Genomic DNA, 22115 nt, shown 5'->3' with positions numbered 1-22115 from the left:
AAGAAAGGGGAGAGAGGAGGAAAACGGGGACAGGCAGATCCGAGAGAACCGGGGGGAGGACGGCGGATGATTTACGCCCTCAACGTTGCACTAGAAGCGGGCAAACGGCGGCGGCGAAGAGGAGCAAAAACAAGATGATAACGCCCTACTTCCTGGAGAGTTTCTGGGTAGGTGGTGCCTTCTTGTTCACGCTGTTTACACCGGCGCTGTTCTTCTTCTCCTCCGCTCTGCTCCCTCCCCACCGCGGGCACGTCAGCCAGGAACTGGGTGATATTCTCGGTTCACACACTCGCTGCCGCGGAGGAGGCGGTGGTGCCCGATGTCCGGCCCGGCCCACCGGCCTGCAGCTCCCCGCTCCTCCGCTTCCTCCCCTCGGCGATTATTATTTGGCCACCGCGGGACTTTGGGCCTCGATAACCGCATCTAACTTGGAACCTCCACGGGTCCCACCCCCCGCCGCCGCTAATTGGCCCTCTCAGACTTGCTTGGAATGTTGACGGTCACTTCCGAGCATGCCATTGGACGCCGCGGCTGCCCGTCACAGCCCCCCCCCCTTGGGCCGGTCGTTTTTCTTCCGTAACAAAGTTTCAGTGAGAGGCCAAAACGCAGAGTGGGTCAGAGGAGCAGTGTTTTTTTAAAAAAAGCCACAGATTCTCACTTTTTGTTGAGCTCACGTCTGAACTTGTCCAGTGGTGCTTCGTGTGTTTCCCAGTTCCCCCAGTTCCCACCCTGAACTGGGCCGACTAAAGGTCAATCCTCTCCGGGTACTCCTTCGACGTGGCTCTGTTAAATGGCAGGTTTACAAAGTTAAAGTTGTACTCAAATCAGTTGTCCTGTCTGTCATGTCATTTGAATAAATCTCTACAGCCACGAACACAATGTCATATTTAAACACAGCTCCAGCTCTGATCTCAGGTCAGAGCTGGTTGTGGGTTTTTAGTCTCTTAGCTTGATCACCCTTATCACTTTGAGGCCAGGAGTGTTTGGACAATGGCTACTTAATAAATATTGCGTGAGTGAATATAGTAGAGATATTGTTGTTCTACTTACAAACGTGTTTTTCAATGAAACTGTAAATGACATGCAACACAAAGAGCTTTTCCTGTGTTTCAATATTACACATAACAAACATCCGTCAGGGGCCATTGTTTTTCCAACACAAACTACAAACTTCTACACGACAGAAAACAAATGGTTGAAATACAAAAAGAAGTACGTACGTAATAATGGTATTAATAGTAATAGAGACAAATATTAAAATAGCCTGGCAGCCCCAAGTCAAATCGGGAATATGCCTTCTGGAAGACAAAGTATGTATTTAGCTGAGATTTAAAAGAGAAGCCTTATTTCCTCAGGCATCTTGCCCAAGGACATATGAATGAGGGAGACTGGGATTGAACCGCTCTCCGTCCTGATCCACAGATGCTTCAGGTGTATTTACGGTGCCTTGAAATGTGGTCAAGTTGCTGAAACATCTTTTATGGGGAGTGTGTCCGCCACTAGAAATTACCTCCATTCATAAAACATCTCATTCTTCCATCGAAGGTGGGAATTCACAGTCCTGCTTAACTCAGTTACCAAATGGAAACAACATTGAGCCAAGTGTTTGTAGTAATTAGAAAAGTACAGTGCTGTCGACTTCTCAAGCCTCTCTTCTGGCAACAGAGACTTTCATAATCAGTGACATGGAGAGAGAGAGGGGGGGTGGGGGGAGCAGAGATGCTCCCGATCCTTCAATCTGCCCTTTGTGCCCCTCAGTGGACCACAAGAGGATCCAGTGATGGCAAAGATCAGCTGTGTGTTTAACATGCAGCGCACGCACGCACACACACTTGGCATTAAGGACATGCATCACTTTCCCTTTGCCTTGACTACAAATCATCACCACAAACACACTCACATTAGGTTTTCAGATATGACAAGTTTGTCAATCTTTGCTTTGTGCACAGCATGCAGGAGAAAGCGCCTCCCTCCATCCTGGCCTCTTTCAATGTGGAGACATTTTCTTGGTTCTTTTCCATGTATATAATCTTGGCTCGGATCTGAGTCGTAGACAATATCGCCCCTCAGCTGAATAAACAGGTCCTTGTGGAATTGGGAGCCAGACATTGAACGGCCATGTTTCTCTGTCACTTGATTGCTCACTGGCTGCTACATTTCCCCTCTCTCTATTTACTTGCAGGTTTCATTTCCCTTTTTCACGTGAGTTCTCTGCCGTCTGCGGATGAAAGCTTTCAAAGCGACCGTGTAACTGTCCCCCACATACGGAAATGTCCCAGTGGTCCCGTAGTTTAGAATGGCAGCAGGATAGTGGAGCTAAGGCTCTAATTTTAGCGCTACGTCTATGATGAGCTTATGCTTGGTGTGGAGTCAGTTACCCTCCGGCCAGTCATGGGAAAATGAGATGGCAACGCGATAAGCAAACAGTGTTGATACAGCCAACAGCCCCGGGATGGCCGTCTTCTCCCTGGTGTCTGTGTTGTGTGTGTGTCCTGACAGATTCTCCCACATCTCACTGTGCAAGCTGGAGGTCAGACAGGGGAAATTGTTGCAACAACAGCAAGACTGAAACAAGAGGTAGAGATGGACAGTGCACAGGTGACATATTTCGCTTCAATTTCTTCTCAAATTAATTAAGCACAATCGAAAGCAGCCACCATATTGCTTTCCATCCTGTCTTCAGTTGATTTTTAGTCGTGAGGCTCCAGCAAAGAGCCACAGGAACTGGTGGGATCTCTCTAGTGTTCCCAGAGGAGGAAACATAAATGTTTGCTCTGGTTTCGAAAAAGAAATCCTCTCTCGTGGTGGTTTGTTGTCGTTTGCTTTCACAGCCTGAGGTACAGATCTCATGTAATCATTGTGTGGAGGTGGTGAAATGAGTCACAAGTTACGCTGCACAAACCTGCTCTGGGATTCACCCTGCGCGGTCGATGCCACATCCGTAACTGTGAGCCGTGGTTAGGCCCTTGTAGATTGATGTGTTTACCACAAACAAAGCCCAGCCCCTGTGTGCCTACCACATACTACATACGTCTGTTGTTGTCAGACTGATGCGTAGCGACAGCACAGTGCACCGCTCCCAGACCCTGAGTGGTCACATGACCCAGAGCAGACGCTGTGATGTCATCCTGCTGTCTACAGGCTCAGAGCCCTGGGGTCTGCACCGGGCCGCTCGTTTACAGGATGTCTGGAAAGAGGGAGGCTGGTTTAGCCACTGTTAAATTCCTCTGTGAAAGTTTCTGCTGTTTTCACCTGAATGTTTGCTCAGAAGTCACGTCAGCTGAAACCCTCTTAATCCTTCGACTGATATTTTCTGTTTAACCGTTTCCCAGTAGGAATTATGGACATAAACTTCTTTAAATACACTTATCTAACCCGTGATACATTGTGCAGCATTATGTGATGACTGTATGTACACTAGATAAATTCCTACTTGCAGCAAGAAGTGGCTTTTAACTCAGATCTGTGTCCGATCAGGTCTGTGAGGAAGTTAGTGTAATTTCCTTTTCTTTGTGCTCGTAGCACATACTAACTTCTTATTTGGTGGAATTTATCACACACATACAAATGATAAATAAAGGTAAACATATAGTTGCATGGAAATCGGTTCTCAATCAACCTGCACTGCTCTGGAGCCAATTCAGATTTACTCTTTGCCATTAGCAGGTCCTCCTCAAACAGTTCTACAATATACTGTCACTTTTATTGTTCGCATGATGGACGTTGTGTGCAGAGCGTTTTTATATTACCCGTTCACCCTCCCTGGTTTATCTGCGACGAAGATTCTATTTCATGTGATAAAACTGAATTTGCTTCATTACTGTTATTGTGTGTGTATTATATATAAGTTTAAATTATTAACTTAACCGCTGTTTTTTTTTTTTTGCTATTTCAGAGGTATGTTAAGAAACCATCACAATCTTCAGACCCAAGTTCACAACATTTCAAAATAAAAGCTCTGTAAGTGAGCTCGATACAAAGCATTGCAGCAACAAATCAAACATTGCAGAAGACTTCTTGCTCAAGAGGAAGTAATTCTATGAATGCTGTTGTCATGGCGGCGATCACCACCTGTGAATGTCTGTGACTGCCTGATACAGTGAACGAAAATGTATCAAAATTATGTGGCGGCAAATTTGACCTAGTTGTCAACCGCTGCTGCAGTTTATCAGAGGCCGTAGAGGAAGACACGTTCAACTTGGTCCACAGACTGAAGGCTCACTGCCCAGCTCTCACTCACTAGTACAGTGCACGTGTCGCCTGTTTATTCCCATTTTATTGATATTGAACATCTTGAAGTGTGAAGCCGAGTAGGTGACTGGTTCATGAAATATGCATTTCACATATACCGACAGAGAGATGTTTGTAGAATTTGTAGGTAGATGCAGACCACTTTGTAGGCTAAATAAAGACCTTGTTTTATATTGCAATGATTAATAAAGTCAAGTTAAACTAGTTCAATAGAAACTCAACATTACAAGAAGGATCTTTAGTTTCAGCCTGGTGTACCTATTAGCTGAGTGTAGACGTGCACTAACACTAGGAGTGGTTTTAAGTGACTCTAAGGGTTGGATTGTCCTGGTTGTGTTTTGTTGTTGTTGCACAATAATGAGTTAACCAGGACTCCTTCCGTGTCATGGGTTGCATTACTGCCTGCCAGACACTAAACACTTGATTCTGCACACACTGGATATTGACACGGGTATTGTACTGTGACAGAGAGAGAGAGAGAGAGTTGCTGTCCCCCTCTGCCTGGCAGATGTGACATGATAAAGTGCAGCACTGTGGTTTTGTTTATCTGTCCTCGAAGCTGCTGTTTCAGATTAGGCGTGTAAGCAACTGTTTCTTTCTGGGTTGATCAGCCCTGTTGGTCAGGAGAATTTTGCAAAAACTATTGCATTGATTTCAAAGAAAGACCCCATCGCAATGAGAATCATTTCAACCCAACCCTCAATTTCGCTCAGAATCCAGACAAAAGGGAAGATCCAGGATTTTCTTTCGCTTTTTTAAATATCTCAATATAGGGATTTATTTTTTTTTGGACTCATGGATCTCGAAAGAAGATTGTGTATATTTATGGGACTCTTATCTATAAGGTGTACAATCTTGTGCAGCTTGATTGATTCTAAGGGCACTCTTGTCCCTTGGCAGGAGTATACACTCTACTCTGTGCACTCTGTAATTACACAGATGTTGCTGGACAATGTGTATTTTAAAGCAGTGCTTTGTGTTTTTGCATTCATAGCTCTGGAACATATATAGGGTGAGTGGAGCCACTTAATTATAGCACGGCCTGTGTCCCATTGTCTGCTCATTGAAATAATGACTAAAGCGTCTGTGCTGAGAAAGCTGTGTGCCTTGTTTCATGTAATCTTCATGTGAGACGAGATAGTTTACCCCACTGCAAGTGGCGGTTACTTTTAGCATTAATCTGTGAAGCTGCTTCTAGACATGCCCCCAGCTCCATAGTATGCACCATATGTCAGAGTGAGAGCCTCCAGATTTTCTTTGGACTTTCTCCAGCTTGCCCCCAAGTATAAAATCTGCAGAGAGAAGTCGATGTGAGAGCACAGCAGGGGATCCCTGGCTGGTTTCTCTGGGAGTGACTGTTTTTCACATCTCTGTGTGAAAAAAAGCAGAGCCACACGCGTGAAAGACACTGATGAAGATGTCATGAGAGTTTGTGGCAATGGGATGGCACCGGTGTTAATCTGCTGTGAATAAAAGCAGAGGATCTCCACAGTGGAATTTATACGTTACATCCCAGCTCTGTCTGCTGCATCACCTCTCACCTGAACCCTGCGGAGAGTTTGTTGTTGTTGTTGTGATGACGACTTGGTAGAGAACCCACTGCTGTGTTGTGCATGTGTGAAAATAAACTTTCCAGGAGAAAGTCTGGACCCAATTCTGTGGACAATCCTCTGTAGGACATGTCTAAAAACTGTGTTTAGTTTTTTACTTTAGTTTTACTGATTAAAAGTTTGGTCCTTTGCATTTTAAAGGCTAATTTACACTTTTTTATCTAAATTATCTTTTCGTGTTAAAAATATCCATGGAAGTAAATAGGAATGGTGAAAAATGAGGAGCTTAATTTGTCTTTAGAAAAACAGACCGCAGAACAAGCCTCAAATCGTATTTTTAACCACAGTTAAGTTTACCTAATGCTGCTGTTTGCATTATAAGTACAATTTCAGGTAGAAGTTCACTGAACCCTCAGTAGTTCCGGGAGCGCGTACAAGTACCTGAGTTGGGTCACAGAGGCTACTTTCCAGGAAAGAACACGCTATTTAATTTTGCATTATATAACCTGAAGCTGTAGTTTATTACTGTATATTAAATTCTGACGTCGCTGCTTTTTCCATCTGAGCCATAGGGACTGAGCTCTCTTCCCAGCTTAAGCATTAGTGGACGTTCAACCATGACGTTAGACGTCTAGTCGCTGAGCTATTACCTAGATTTGTTTTTTTCCAGCCTGAAGCACACAAAGACGCCGCAGTCTGTGCACACTACAGGACATAGTGCAGTGTGTCACAGCCTGTGTTTATCAACTCCTACCCTTCTATAGGAAGCTGTCTCAGCCGCTTGCTGAGCTGTTGCTCAAACAAACCGTGACTGACATGTGTGCTAACCCCTCAGCACGGTTTTCTCCCTGTGGGGTGGAGCAGGGAGTTAAAGAACCATCTCCATCCAAAAACGCAAGCATAATGACCACTTCTGAATTTCACAATGTGTGGTTGGAATATTAAACACCCAGTGTGAGGGCTTTTATCAATGAGTCTCCAGAGGAGGACATTGAGTAACTGAGACACGCTGGTATCACTTCTTCACTACCACTCATATCAGAAGTCATACAACAGCCATAATAAAACAACTTGTAGTGAACTTATACAGTGATTCACGTATTTTAATCAAGTCAAATCTGATTAAAGGTTCGGTATGCTATTGTTGAATTAAGATTTTCAGAACCAATTCCACTATTGTAAAGTGGTATAAAGTCAAAAACGCCCTGAGCCTGTTTCCTGTGTTTGTTTTTATTTTTCTTTGTATTCACTGACATCACATTCCACGTGAGCACACTTGTTGCGCAGAATGGACTTTCTTCCTGTTCCCCCTCTGTTTGGAGCCGTGTGTTCTCGCTCACTTCCCTGTTTTGTGGGCTGATTGGCCAATCATCTGCGTCTCTCTCACTCGTGGTCCAGTGAGTGCTGTGCAGGTCGGTGTTACGGTCTGCCTCTCCCCTTCCTGGCATTTAAATCGAAAGGCGTGCAGTTGTTTTTTTGTATGCTGTGCTGTTTGCTGCTGGCGGGGAACCAGCTAAACGTGTCCTTTTTTTAATGGTTATCTTGTTAGAACAGGAAACATCTCTCCAGGTTAAAATGTCGGCCAGTGAGCTGCAGCATGGAGACGGATGCTTTTCCCTTTAATGTCTGTTTGCTCTGTAAATAAAGTTCTATTTGAGCTGACTCTGACTTTTCGACACTGACTTACTGACCTTTCATGGTTGTCGGTGTGGACCAACAGAGCTAAACCACGGTGTAACACTGCACTGATGTTGCAGCCTGGGCACCAAACTGCTGACTGTGGATCGCTCCAGGAACCAGGAAATATCTGTGACAGTCTTAGGTTGCGTTGAAACAATGGTGGCAAACAGAATCCGACAAGAATGAGGATGAACTTGAGAGTGTGGACAGAGGTGTTATCTTATTGACCTTAGCCTTTGTTTTAGTGAGAGTATGAGTTTCCTTATTTGTCTTCATTTGGGTAGAAGAAGTGCTTCAGTCATCTAGATAATGATTTGGAAAAAGTATCACATTTGTTTTCTTAGATAATCCAAAAACACTTGTCGCTACAAGCTGTGATTTGTCTGGCCCTCCTCCTCACGAAAGCAGAAGCCCAATGGAGGGCGATGAGAAAGTAAAGTGGTCGGGGTTAAGTTCCTCTCTTCTCAGACATGACAAGGAGACTTTCCTGTCCAGAGTTTAGCAGTTGCCTCACCACCTGTCCACTGTACTGTTGTAAACAGACTCTACATAGGGACCGTAATTATAAATATGATAATAATAGCAATAATGATTGATTATACCTCTTCAGTCGACAGTATGGTTAAGTTTTATTATCAGTCCTAGTATTTAATAAAGAGTTGAACATTGAGTGAGGTTTCACAGTTGAAAGTCCACCTGTCAGAGCTTTCTGGTTGACAAACTGTGTCACGGCCCAGATATACACTGATAAACTAATATCAATTTAGCTGATTTGTCGGTCTTGCTCTAGTAACTTAGATAAAATATTAAGTTATTTTATTCATTGTGATATTTTCCTTTGAATTCATTGAGATTGCTTGTTGACACTTCTATTTTATTCATTGGTTTGTTTATTTTTCTATCCTAATCCTATTAATCATTTAAATCATTGTTGAGTATGTTAATAAGCAGAACACAAATGATCATAATTATTGTTATTAGTAGGACTAGTATAGCAGCAGTAGGGTATCAGTATATCTGTATTATAAGTGTATGGTCATGTATGACTATGAAACATGTAGTTTAACCTAAATCCACCAATTCTCTTTCATTTGAATTATTCAGATGTTTGTTTGCATTTTTAAAGCATCTGTGCAACTGGACACTTGTTCCCCAGTTGCGTGGTTACGGCAAGACAGATAAGACAGATATCTGGTCGTCTCCTACATTAGATGCTGGAGCCTTTATCCCAGTCTACCACCATTACAGAGTTTATTGATATTTCATTACTCTCAGACATGGCCATGATAAGTATGGTTGACCAGAAGCTGCTGCGGATGCAGCTGGAAGCGATGCAGACGATAAGGATGCTGCTTGTAGAAAACCCCTTCAGGGTAAAGTGGGATCAATAACCGAGGGATTGTCTTTGTTGGACTTGGTTCGTATTCCACCAACTGATCCGTCTGCATTTGTCTTGTCTCTGATATTACAGGGGGAAAAGAACAATGGCTTTGACGTGCTCTACCATAACATGAAGCATGGCCAAATCTCCTCCAAGGAGCTGACAGACTTCATCAGAGAAAGGTAAGATACTCAGTCTTATTTAGGGCAGGTGACCATTTTCCCATTGTTGACCAGTTAATCACGTACATGTAACATGTTACTCATAAACGTATTATATCATGTGGTTATAAAATACATGTCTTTCCTGTCCTGTGGTTTTCTTGGTATTGAAATGAAATTCCCAGTCGCCACCTGCAGCTCCTCTTCTTTCCATTCATCCAAAAACTTTACTGCTGCTGCCAATATCAACTATCTACTGCTGCTAGTTTACATTTTCAGAGTTGTGGGTTTGTTACAGCTGGGGTTTCAAATAACATTTCTCTTTGTTGAATAACCCCAGTTGTTTTTATGATATGGTTATTGATTATTAGTCATGTTTTGTCTGATGAAAAGTCAAAAAGCTAATTATGTCAAGTTTACTGTGATGCATGACAAACAAAAGTAGCAAGTCGTCACATTACAGAAGCGGAAACTGACGAAACTGAAACTGTGCTTGTTATGTAAACTTCAACTCTTTGTTCAGGGAGCTTAAACCTGAGTCCATCTGTATTCTGGCATGTTTCACACCCTCAGTGTCAACAGCTTGATAATAACATAGTAACAGCTTCTTTTCAAATTCTACCAACCTAAACGAAGATGAACCTCACTGTGTAAGAGCTGTGTGTTCATAACCTGCTACGTGATCGACGGTCTGCCACTGGAATGCAGCACTGTCTATCCGACTCGGAGAAATATGTGCTCAGTCATATTTGATATCCTCCATCAGCTCTGTCCATGAGAGATGATGGGAAAGTGACTGATGACAATTCAAAAGTAACAGGAAAGAAAATTAGCATCTCTCCATTATGTTAGTTGTTGACTTTCACTTGCGTTGTATTGCTGAATGATTCTGGAACCATCTTTTCTGTTGAAACACTCCAGACTCGATTTTTATGTATCATCTTTAAGCTTCTAGCTCTGCTCAATTATTAACCGTCCTCATGGTCTGCAGGAATGTGGCTTTTTATATAAATGGAAATGAATGATGGAGACAGAAGGTCGAGAAGAGCTTGGTTTTATTAACTATAATTTCTTGTATTGCTTTTGGGTGTATCATAAATCTATTCACTCTGTGCCAGCTTCCTGGTTCACTTCAGAGACTCAATGAGGTGACATGGTTGTTTCCCTTTGAAAAGCTTTACTATGGCTCCCTCTTGTGGGGGAAACAGCACATTGCACTCTGGGAATATATTTCCAGAACATTTACTCTTCTGGCAATAAGGCTCCATTCCCTGAAAGCGTCTGAAGATTATATTTGCACGGTAAAGTAATAAACACGTCCATAAAGTATCTTGCATCTGCTTTGAGTCTGCCTTAGAAGATAAACAAATACCTTCCCTTTTAAAGCAAATGGATACGATTCAAAACAGTTCAACCACAAACAAATCACACACCGTCCAAGTCACTGGACCAACTGAAAATAATCTGAACTAAATGTTTATGCACGGGTTATTTCACCTAGTGTGTCTCAAAGAAACAACTCTAGAGGTCCCAAATACTGCATTCTAATCATCATACTTGTTTTTAACAGTAAGATCATAGAAAAATCTCAGGGAGAAGTAGTTTGTTTGTTTGCAAGTCAAAAGTCTGTGTGACTTATCTAGTAGTTAATAATTATAATCCTGCTTCCTAGTTTAAAAGCACAATGCAAACTTTAGTTTTTTAAGCGATATTTTGGAAGTATTTACAACATAATGATGTGTGAAACTGGAACTGCCACTCTGGGCTCACAGCAAGATGTGGAAGTAAGAATAGAGCCAATAGTTAATCTTTTGCTCTCCCCCCTCTTGTATATTGATGCAGTGCTGTCTCTGAGTGCACTTGTTCTTCCATGGGACGTTTGCGTTTGTCTGTGTGTACCTGTGTGTGTACTTGTGTGCATGCATGTGTTTGCGGCGCACACGTTTGTCCCGTTTCCCCCTGGCTGACCTTGTTCCTGTGACATGACTGCAGAGAGAGGCTGGCAAAACGAGACATGCATAATTCAAACCTTCACTATAACTCTGCCGCAGTTTTTTTTTTTTTAAACTCCTGTCACTTTGCTACAGAATGAAGGAATAAAAAGGAAAATTGAGAGAAGCAGGGTTTCAAACACTATCGTTCATTCAAAGTCAGGTTTGTGAACAAATCACAAACCAAACCATACTTATTTCCCTACACTGTTTGCATGTGGTCAAACATTTATGCTGCACGCTCTAAGTGGATGTTTTTGTGCCGGGATCCACATTTGTTTAGAGGCGCAGCCTATTTGTGCCATAACCTAGTTGCAAATACATAAGAAAAAAGCACTATACATTACAGTTTGTTCTTAAGAATTGCTGTCTTGGTATCATTGACGTATTTGGGGATAATTGAGCAGTTGTCTCTGACCATTTATACTAATTTAATAAGTAATATCTGTGTGTTGTGTTTTCTCTCTCTCCTAGGAGTACTATTGAAGAGGCCTACGCCAGATCAATGACCAAACTTGCCAAGTCAGCTGGCAACTTTTCTCAGCTTGGGTGAGTGTAAACAGCTTTCTGTCTTTCTGTAAAAACATCAAAAAAAAAATCTGTGTGAATTTATGTAAAAAGGTTTTGTCGTGTCTTAGCCACTGACTTGTTGATCATCCTTCATCCCAGGACATTTGCTCCAGTGTGGGACGTGTTCAAGAGCTCGACAGAGAAGCTGGTCAGCTGCCACATGGAGCTCGTGAGGAAACTGCAGGAACTTATAAAAGAGGTTCAGAAGTACGTGGAGGAGCAGGCCAAAGCACAAAAAAAGGTACACAAATGGAGAACACGGGAAACTAGAGCACTTGGATTGATCAAAGTTCTCATTGCTGAACACTTTCTGAGAATCTGTAGCCTGTAGTGTTTTTCTATGAAGCTTTTTTTCCCCCTACACCTCACTCCTCCACTTCTCTGCCCGGCTGAGACACACCATCAGCTCATATCTCATGCATGAGGCCACAGAACACAGAGTAAAATAGGAGTAAGGAATTAGCCGAGTTGTGTTTGTGCTTTCAGCATGACAAAAAGGCTGTCACAGTTTCTCTCCGTCACTTCCCTGCACTCCCTGCTCCTCTGCTTTGTGTTGCTTCGCCTCCTTGCAGATACAATGCACATTGAAGTAAAGAGGTGCAAACAGAAACAAACTAAACACCCATCACGGAGAAGATGCAAATATTGTTGTTTATTTTTCTTTTGATTACTTCAGTGATGTTTACATTACATGCCTGTGTCAAAATGAGCATCAAATAGTTAAATCAATGAGTTAAGCTATTGATTACCAGTAAGCCAATCATGGCCTGAGCATGAATTAGCCTCTGGGGCATCGGCCAATGTTTTAACAGCTATCTGCATCTGAATGTAGATAAATGAAAGAACCCGACAGCCGATGCATTTTTGTCTATGTGATCCACTTTTGTTGCTCTCCACATGGACTGTTTACCTGCAGGCACCCAAAGCCTGATGAAACGTGATGGGTCAAACCAGAAACAGAAATCCGAAGGCTTCCAGCCTCAAAATCTTGTCCCTCACCCACAGATTATAAAGCGATTACCAGCAATCAGTGTGGCTACTGTAATTATGTCCTGATTATATTTCTTAATTTTGTGTGCTTTATAGAAACAGAACAAATGCAGTCTCCAGATTAAATGCAGAGTTGTATCTATATTAAATAGCTACAGCAGAACTGTAATCACTCTACACTGTACTGTGCAACAATGAAATTGTTTTAGTAGAGCAATAAAGGACCTCTGTCTTATTCACACATAATATAAAAGGTTATTCAAGAACAAATATTGACTCTGTATTATGTTACAGTGGAACTATAGAGCAATGGGTGGCACTTGCACTTATTATCTAGCGTGTTGATAGCTGAGTAACTGTAGAATACATTTGTGTTGTCAGACAAAAGAAGAGGTGGCGTCTACCCTGGATGCCGTCCAGAACATCCAGACCATATCTCAGGCTCTGCAGAAGTCCAAGGAGATCTACAACGCCAAAACCGTGGAGCAGGAGCGCCTCCGCAAAGAGGGGGCCACCCAGAGAGATGTGGACAAGGTGGGAGGTCACACACACACACACACCCACACACACACGTAATCATGGTATGCTAATAAGTCGTCATGAAGTGCCTTAACACTATACATAAACCTTAACCTCAAAAAGTCTCTTTCCTGCTAAATGTTAAGAGGAGTTAGATTTTCCTGCTGATTCATCATTTGATCGAGGAAAACAGAGGCCCACTGTCTACAGTATTTAAACCTATGATTCGCCGTTTATCTGGCTGTTTATACTTTGCAGGCTGGAGTGAAAGCCAAAAAAGCCACAGAAACCTACAAAGCATATGTGGAGAAGTATGCCACAGCCAAGTCAGAATTTGAACAGAAGATGACCGAAACTGCACAGGTATGTTGATTATTGTTTTTCCTTGTGTGTGCATGTGTCTTAAATGAAACTCTGTCTGTCTTTCTGGTATGCAACACTTTTGTTGTGTAATACGTCAGCCTCGTATGTGTGTCTGTGTGTGTTCCACGTTTGGTGCCCTGTGTCATCTCCAGATTGTGTTTTTTCCTCTCTGCAACGGAGTCGTCGTGGAAATCTCTGATTGGATCCATCTGAGCGACTGATTAGATAAACTCCAAATTAAAATCAGTTCAGCAGAGTTTGGTCTCCATATCCTCCCGCACCGCAGCAGCTGCGCCACCAGAGATGGTCCCGGTTATCCCAACATTTTTTGGGTGTTTGGTTTTCCCAAGAGAGAGTGGTGTTGCAGCTCCGCTTCCTTGGCACCGCAGTCTGCCGCCCATCTCAAAGTCAGCACATGTGGACATGGGTTCTAAACACTGAACACATGTGGCTCTCTGACATCACTGGGGCTCCTCCATGTGTGTCCTCTTTGTCTTGATGTGTCTGTCTGTGGGCGGGTGGGTGCGCCTGTGTGTGAGCTTATTGTGGTGACTGACAGAAGTGCAGTCTCACTTTGTGTGTGAGTGTCTCTGTCGAGTAGATGCGGCAGTTTGTGTGTTTGTGGTAGGGGAAGCTCGTCGTCCTCTTCCTGGACGGTTTCTGATTAATTATACTCATCCTCTGTGGTTTATCCCACAAGCCCAGAGTGAGAGTCAAATGGACGTAACTTCTAGCTTTTAAGGTTGTGATCTACACTGTACTACAGCTCAATACTGAGGCTACATCCATCTTTAAAAAACTAAAACTGTGTCCGTCCACGCAAGCATTTCAGACTCGTGTGAGTAATAATCTGTGTCCATACTAACGCACCTGAAAACACATATCACATGACCTTTCACGTGTACTGGGCATGTGCGTGCCGGTGTAAGAAGTAAGCAGATTGTCTACTCTGCAGTCGAAAGCATATTTTGGCAAATAATACAAACAAAAAACAACAATGGTGAAAAGCAAGAGCAGAGTTTTGTTTTCTTGGATAGACCACAAAGTGGAACTGTGACTAATGATAAGTGTTAGCGACGCTTTGCCTTTACTGCTAGTAGTGAAGTCATGACTGATAAGACCCAATCAGGAAGTAAATGGGGCGGATTGCATCATTATTTCCAAACCTCTTTATTTCTGCCTGTCCAGACTACAACTCACCTCAGGAGATTTCTAAATAAATGGGTCCAGCAGCATTTAGACACACGAAACCTCTGGAAGAGTGTGGACAGCATGTGTAAACATTGCTACAGTGATGCATTATAGCCTGTGGTACGTTTTGTGTATGAGCACCGTGTACAGTTGCGTTCACAACAACAACAAATCCTCTGCAGGATTCAGGCGAGGGATGGTGCAGCAGACAGAGACAGGAAGTAACGTATCAATACCGCTGCAGAGATCACGTGACTTTGTTTACATCCACACCGGCGTCAGCTCTCACCACCACAAACTCTCTTGAAATCTCAGTCGGTGTCTTCTACATGTGTGACACTGCTTTTTCACACAGATATATTTTGTTTCTTTTGTTTCTTTTTAAATGTTTGCGTCTGTTGCGTCCATGAAACGCATCTACCAGCATGAGATCTCACATCATCTCCTCTAGACTGTCTGCAAACTTCTTCTTTTTTTAGAGGGGCCAGGCAGCGAAAGTCTGGCCCCCTGGCAGAACCTCCGGAGGCTCTCACTCGGACATTCGTGTTTACACATACACCTCCTCCGTTCAGAGTTCAGTGAATGTCTGGAAGCAGCTCAAATAAGAAATGTTCCCAAGCGGCGTTTTCCCCAAAAAACCTTTATTTGTTGTCATGGCTGATTAATGAGGCTGATACTGAAATGCATGTTTGTTGAGATACTGAAGGATATGTTGCATCATAACTGTTCTCACCCTGTGTTCCAGAAATTCCAAGACATTGAAGAAAACCACATTCTCCACATGAAGGAGATCATTCAGTCATACTCGCAGTCAGTCAACGAGACCCACATTCAAATAGCAGAGGTGAGTGTATGCACACATACACACACACACACACACGCACATGCGCACATACATCTTTAACATTCCTGTGGGTGGAGTAGGTGTCTTGTTGACCTGCGGCTGTGCTCATTGGGTTCACTGTGTGTCATATCAATTAGTGTCGTCTTTGATCTCGCTAATCATTTAACTAAGAAGCAGGAAATGGTCCATTCAGCCTTTTATGCCGAGCAATTAAAAACTGATCAAAACTCCCTCTCAGCCTACCTAAAACACCTCCAGAAGTCCAAACTCTTGCCAAACACTGTGTCTGATAGTTCAATGTGCTGCACAGGCCGGCCCGTTTGTGCGTCAGTGTGTTTGGGTTTCAGCAAATGGCAGTAAGTGCGATCAACTCCAATTGTGCACGCTTTCAAACATCGCTCACAGCTATATTAATCAGTATTTAATGTTAAACAGAGATTCCGTTTCATTTATTTGTGCAGCAATCATACTTACCAGCGCCGCACAGAATAAGGCAAGACCAACACTCTGCCGCTCTGTTCTCATTCATCTGTGGCCGCTCGCTAGGGATGCCCTCGGTGTAGTTTCCTCTTTGTCCATAGAGGGCGACGCAGCTCCACTGTGAGAGTGTCTCAGTCTCACCTCTCAGCTCGTGCGGCAAGTTGGAAAGAATGCGGAGCGACAGGCTACCACAGGTTATTCAGTCTCACAGTTCCTGCGTCTGAGCTGGAGATGGGCAGTGCTGCTGCCTGTTGCTGAGCCAAATTAAAAGACCGCTCAGAGACAGGTGGCCGGTCGTTCCATACCAGAAAATCCGAATGAGTCCAAGAAATTATGATTTGGAGATAAGTGCCCTTCAAACCAAGCTGTGAGGGACTTTGGGGAAATCATTTTTACATAATGGTGGGGCGAGAGGGAGCGGGTGAGGGAGGGAGAAGGGTGAAGGAGGCTGGGACCAGTTTTAACTCAGCAAAATTGTGCTTAGTCACTGAGGCCGCAGGCATTCATGATGACAAGCAAACAGACAAATTCATACATTCATAGTGCATATTCTTACATTTAAATATAAAATATGAAGGCTGCTTCAATTACACATGCAAGCCCACATATATTATCACACACAGAATACATGAAGACCTTATCCTTGCATTCTGTCCCACTGATGTCAGAATATTATCAGCCATAGTTCAAGATACAATATTAAAATATTATATAATAAAGATTTATTTGTCACATAATCGCTGAGGATGAGTTCCAAAAGCAGAAAATTACATAAAAGTAACGATTGGAAAAAAACATATTGTAGTCATCACTGTAAAACCTGTTACAGCTCCTGTGAGATACAGATGAAAAGCTATCTCCTGCCACCAGGGGCCTGTGTAAACTAAACAACATCTAACACTGTTAGAAGTGACAGACCAAGTCATTAGTCAGCTGGTTGATTTGGTTTTCTTTCTTTCTCTTGCAATTTAGTTTTTTTGGTTTACTTTTGGACATTTTTTTTAATTCAAAAAAATTCTGTGCAGATCTCTTTACGTAGGCAAACGGACAATTATAACTTTATTATGAAATATTTGTATATGTTTAAGTAAATAATAGATTAGTGTAAAAATAAATACATTTTTGTTTGTTTTCTATTAGCCACAAGCATCCCCATTCTCCAACTAAGTGTATATCGTATAAGCCTTCTATAATGATACATTACTACAGTATATAAATAAATACAGTTATAGAAAATGAATGCATGTACAAGAATCTTCCAGCATATTGCCATAGTTTTATTTGTTAACTCCTACCCATGTGCACACATATATATATATACAGTATATGAAATACCCGGCCTATCACTGTACTTTTAACTTCTATGTATAGCAATATTTATCCGGGTATCAGCCAATGAGAAACTCACATCAGTCAACTACTACGTGTTAGTTTTCCTTGGTTGGAAGTTGGTGGGAATCATGTCCTTCTCACTGCACTAATGTACTGGATGGTTGGAGTGCCTGCAAACAGATTTGCACATCAGTGATGGGAGAGCGTGAATCTCTGCGTGCCTTAAACCCATTTAGTTTGCTGGTGAGTCCATGTGTATCGGTTGATCAGATGAGACGTAATTGCAGGGAAGTTGAGTGAATGAAACCAGAGTGAAGGACACCTGGAACCGAAAGTGTGTCACTAAAATCATGTCAACCTCGCAGGCGTTTTCAGAGTAGACCTATCCAGTATCAGCTCAGTGGGCGTGAAGGATAAACAGGTTAGAATGAAAGGATGAGATGAAAAAGGATAGCAGTGTAAAGAAAGGAAACACCCTATAGATTTACATTAAGTTCCTATTGCATTTGCAGTTGAGAGACGTGCAGAGTTCCCTGCACCGAGCGCTTCCAACTCGTATGGGGCATGAGGGCAGGTGTGTCTGTCAGTGTGCGTGCTGTGTTTGCTTTTTTAAACGAGCGTTTGTGTGCGAGCGAGGATCCCTTGAAGGCAGATGCATGTTTCGAGCATGTGGGCGAGAGAGGTCTCCACAGGACGAGCCTTGTGTGTGTCTGTGTGTGTGCGCGTGTGGTTTATGCGTGTTTGTGAGGCGAGCAGGCCACGCAGGTTGATGACATTAGTGCCCCCCCGTCATGCCAGCAGCACCTGACAGATCGCGTGTGCTGCAGTGAGCATACTTCCTCACCGCGGCAGCCTCCCTGCTGCTGCGATGTGTGTGTATGCGTGTGTGTTTGTTTGATAGTGGAGCCACTCTGCGCTTACAGTATCACGCACATCTAAATGGTTTGGTGAGACGGCACAGTCAACCGCTGCTCTTCATCCCCACGCCTATACATCGCTTTCACTTCCCCCTCAGTAAACACACAAGCACACATGCACATCCAAAACAAACAAGCAAACAAACACTACCCTTCCTCTGATAGTGCCCAAAGGGCAGGCCACAGTGCCAACAATGATCCAACCTGACACAAAAGAGTGACGGTACTGTACAGTATGTCTCCACAGGCCAAATGCAGAATAAATGTTAGAAACATCAACTAAAGGGAAAAGCAGTGCAAGTCACAGGGAGAGTGCAGCCGGATGCATTTGTCTCCCGTCATGTATATCACAAAACAAATCGCACCAAACATGTGACACTAATCCTTTGTTTTTCTTTATTCTTGGAAATATGTGCATGTTATGACATAGTCTCACGCGGTGCTGCACATCGCGGTGCCAGCGCCGGAGAACGGTCTGGCAGCACCGATTATCATTCTGCTGTGGTGGGAAAAAAAATGCTTTGGCTTGTTTGTATTTCTTTAAACCAATCACGATCATCTTGGGTGGCGCTCTGAGGATGGAGTGATGGTGCTGCTGAAAAAAAGGAATTGCATGTTTGGGGCTGTTTGCTGGCATTAAAATGGCAAATTTACTGCAAAGAAAATGCTAGAAAAACTGTAAAAGGCGTAGGTCGACTGGGTGATTACAGCATTTTTGTCAAAACTTGACATTTTCCACATGCAGCTCCTGTAATGAATCTGATTTTTAAACGGGTAATAGGCAGTAAGGGGAGAAGAATGTTGCATGTGACAGGCACCAAAGGCTCATACCCACACTTTATATGGTGACTAGTTACTATTCACACAAAATTATCAAATATAAAATCAATCAAAGAGCAATAAAGTTAATGTTGGCTAAGTCTTCTAACTTTAGTGCCCCAAATTGTTAATGAACATTTTACATATTAAGTTACATCATCTATAATGAGACAATATTCAAAACAGGAAATTCTGTTCTGGGTAGAGAAAAAGCAAATAAGACTGATAAACTTTAATGAGAAGCAACATAATAAATTCAGTGTAGTGCAGTGCGTTACAATACAGTATATACAATACTTTTATATTTATCTATTATCAGTACGTCTGTTTACATCTTATTTATCAATTTATCCAATATGTACAATGTCATTCTGTCCATGCTATATCCTTATGTCTGTCTGTACCATATTTATCTATTTATTCTTTTACTTATTACTTCCTTCTACTGTGCATGTTCTGTGTATGGTCTGATTGACATTAAGGGGAGTCTCGAATCTCTTTCATGTAGTGCAGTTTTAATTTATCCATAAACAAAGTATATACTGTATGTAGCTGGCAAGCTATACAGACTTTCCATGTAATAATAGATATAAAACATTTTCTTGGAAGCCAAAAGATACATGCAAGCCATGCACAATGAGATGTGATGGCCTGGAAAAAAAGCACATTTTAAGGATTTCCATAGGGAGAAGGGCCCGTCTGAGTCCAGGTTTTAAAGTGAATGAAAATGTGTCATTCTTCAGTCAGGTTCAGGGCACAGGAAAAACACACTGCAATATTTATTCACTGTTGTTCCATCTTTGCTGGTGATGTTGGATGTGGCTGTGCTGCCAGTACTTAGATATGTAATTTGACCTTTGAATAGTGAGGATACTGTTGATTATTACTGTGGATGTTATTGATCAACAATTAACTGAATACATTTCGGAACACCAACATCGACTGGACCAAAAAATCTGTTGAACTTCCCTGTGTTCATATCATCTCTAATAAGTATCTGAGTTTCTAGTAACTGACCATAAATATTCCTTCATTTTGACTTTATAGCTCCACCACGAGTTTGTGAGGAACGTTGAAAACACCTCGGTGGAGAGCTTGATACAGAAGCTGTCCGAGAGCAAAGGAACGGGAAAGGAGAGACCAGGTAAGCCACACTGACTCATGTGTTCTTCTTCTAATAACCCGTGTTGCGTTGTGTGTAAATAAATTAGTTTAGTTTAGTAGCCTTGTGCGGATGGGAGGGGTGTATAGAGAGGGGCAATTAGAAGAAGGAGAGGGCCATCAGAGTCAATCATAGTAATCTGCTGTAAAGGTAGGCAGGCTTGGCATTCCAGTAAGCATGTGACACACGGGGGGGCTTTGCTGTGCTCACAGACTAAGCAGGCAGAACCAACCTCTTCAGGAGGTCAGAGCTCAACAATGACTCTTGTGTAAACTTTGCCATGCCACAATAATCAAGGGAATACTCCTCAGACTCCTTCGGCTCTACACTCCCTCTCCTCCCTCTTTTTTTTTGCACACACACACACACACACACACAGGCTCATTCACTGATAGCTGGTCACTCGTGTAGTTCACGCAGTAGCCCTGCAGCTAGATGTTAACAGCAGCGCCCTGATAATTAGTCGGCGGAAGTCTGTGAACAGTTTAAAGCCCGGTCGTAAAACGTCCAGTCACTCCACTAGTCCCTGTACTTGCACTACATTACGTCAGGTCACGGGCACAAAGGGTTCACCTCTGCTGTGTTTGTGTGTACACAAACGGTGACCCCTGTGTCCAGACGCTGTGTCCAAGGAGTGGTGGCCTTCATTTGTTTGGACAGCAGAATTAATTGAGCCTAAGAAACGGTCAGAAAATTCCTCTTGTATCAAGCTGTTCATTAGGGATTGCACAGCAGCCCCGGCCCTGTCAGAAAAATAACCTGTCTGTCCCCTGATTAAATAGCTGAACGGATGGCCAGTCCGGTGCCTTTAGAGAGAGAGAGGTTGAATAAACTTTCTATTGCGGAAACAATCCCAAAGTGACACACTGCGAGGCGGGGGGGGGGGTTCGGAGTGTTCAACGATATCCAGCTGAGCTGTCAACTGGCGGCGGGCCAGACACGCAAACCCCCCTCTGCCCCTCTCCCACTCCCAGTGCCATGTGAAGCATATGCAATTTAAAAAACCATCCTCCGCTCATGCGTGACTGCATGCTTCCCTCACAGAGAGTAGAAAGAAAGGAAACATCTTCCCCTGTATAAACAAAGTCGTCTGTCTGTTTAGGAGATGTTTAAACAGTTCCTAATGTCGGCCCAGATTTAGGTAATATTCATGTGTCTGGTGTTTAGAGTTTTTCTGCAGTTGGTGTGCATAAATATTGTCAGATACAATCGCGGGATGCTAGCGGCAAAGAGTTCCTGCTCTGCCTTGGCCTCACGTGAATCCGAAGCATTTGTTAAACATCCCCAGAGCTTGTACCAAGAATGCAATGTGTAATTTTCCAGTAATTTCCCCTTTTCTGGGTCCTTTTTTATGTCAATTATTTTAGTTTGACAAAACCTTCAGCTGATGCATTCAATTAAAAATGACGTGAAATGAGATAATGATGACAAGCCTCACAAATTCGGATCTTCTCACCTGGGTTTCTGTCGGCACAATGAGCGAGTGGGGACAGCGAAATCACCACGTCTGCGTGTGTCTCTCTCACTTCCTCCCATGGGAGAATGCTTCTTGAGTGAGCATGCCAATTTTGTTTTGATTGGCGTGAAACACTCTCACGCGCGCGCCCACACGCACACCCAAACAGCCATTCGTGCTCTGCATTGTGCGTTTGCCGGCGGTGAAGAGGCCTGATATCGCACAGTAGAGTAGATCGGTCATTGGTGTACTTTATCCACTTCACTTGGCGTGATGCGTGCCTCTCGTGACTCGCCGCTTCCCTGCGCTTCACTCAGCATTGCACACGCCAAACAATGCGTCAATTCTGCTCGCGACTGGCGTCCTCTGGGGAGACTTCATTGGACCACTGCTAATGTATACATTTTGAGTTAAAATATCATTAGCTTTGTTGTTTTCAGGTCAAGGCATGTTAGTGT

General features: G+C 43.0%; 1 protein-coding gene across 2 annotated transcripts in view; it reads left to right on the top strand.

The window, feature by feature from the left end:
- The window catches only part of fcho2 (FCH and mu domain containing endocytic adaptor 2), a 42904-nt gene continuing 20789 nt past the window's right edge, over positions 1 to 22115 (top strand). For both annotated transcript variants that reach the window (XM_061092177.1, XM_061092169.1), the window contains exons 1-8: positions 1 to 167; positions 8953 to 9044; positions 11489 to 11563; positions 11684 to 11825; positions 12956 to 13108; positions 13352 to 13456; positions 15393 to 15491; positions 20087 to 20183. In XM_061092177.1, coding sequence (XP_060948160.1) covers positions 135 to 167; positions 8953 to 9044; positions 11489 to 11563; positions 11684 to 11825; positions 12956 to 13108; positions 13352 to 13456; positions 15393 to 15491; positions 20087 to 20183 — 796 coding nt within the window. In that variant the 5' untranslated portion in view covers positions 1 to 134. The remainder of the gene's footprint in view (positions 168 to 8952; positions 9045 to 11488; positions 11564 to 11683; positions 11826 to 12955; positions 13109 to 13351; positions 13457 to 15392; positions 15492 to 20086; positions 20184 to 22115) is intronic.

Source organism: Limanda limanda, chromosome 1 (assembly GCF_963576545.1).
Source record: "Limanda limanda chromosome 1, fLimLim1.1, whole genome shotgun sequence".
In the NCBI taxonomy this organism is placed as follows: domain Eukaryota; kingdom Metazoa; phylum Chordata; class Actinopteri; order Pleuronectiformes; family Pleuronectidae; genus Limanda; species Limanda limanda.
Note: the sequence above shows the minus strand (reverse complement) of the source record. Positions and strands in the feature narration are given on the sequence as shown.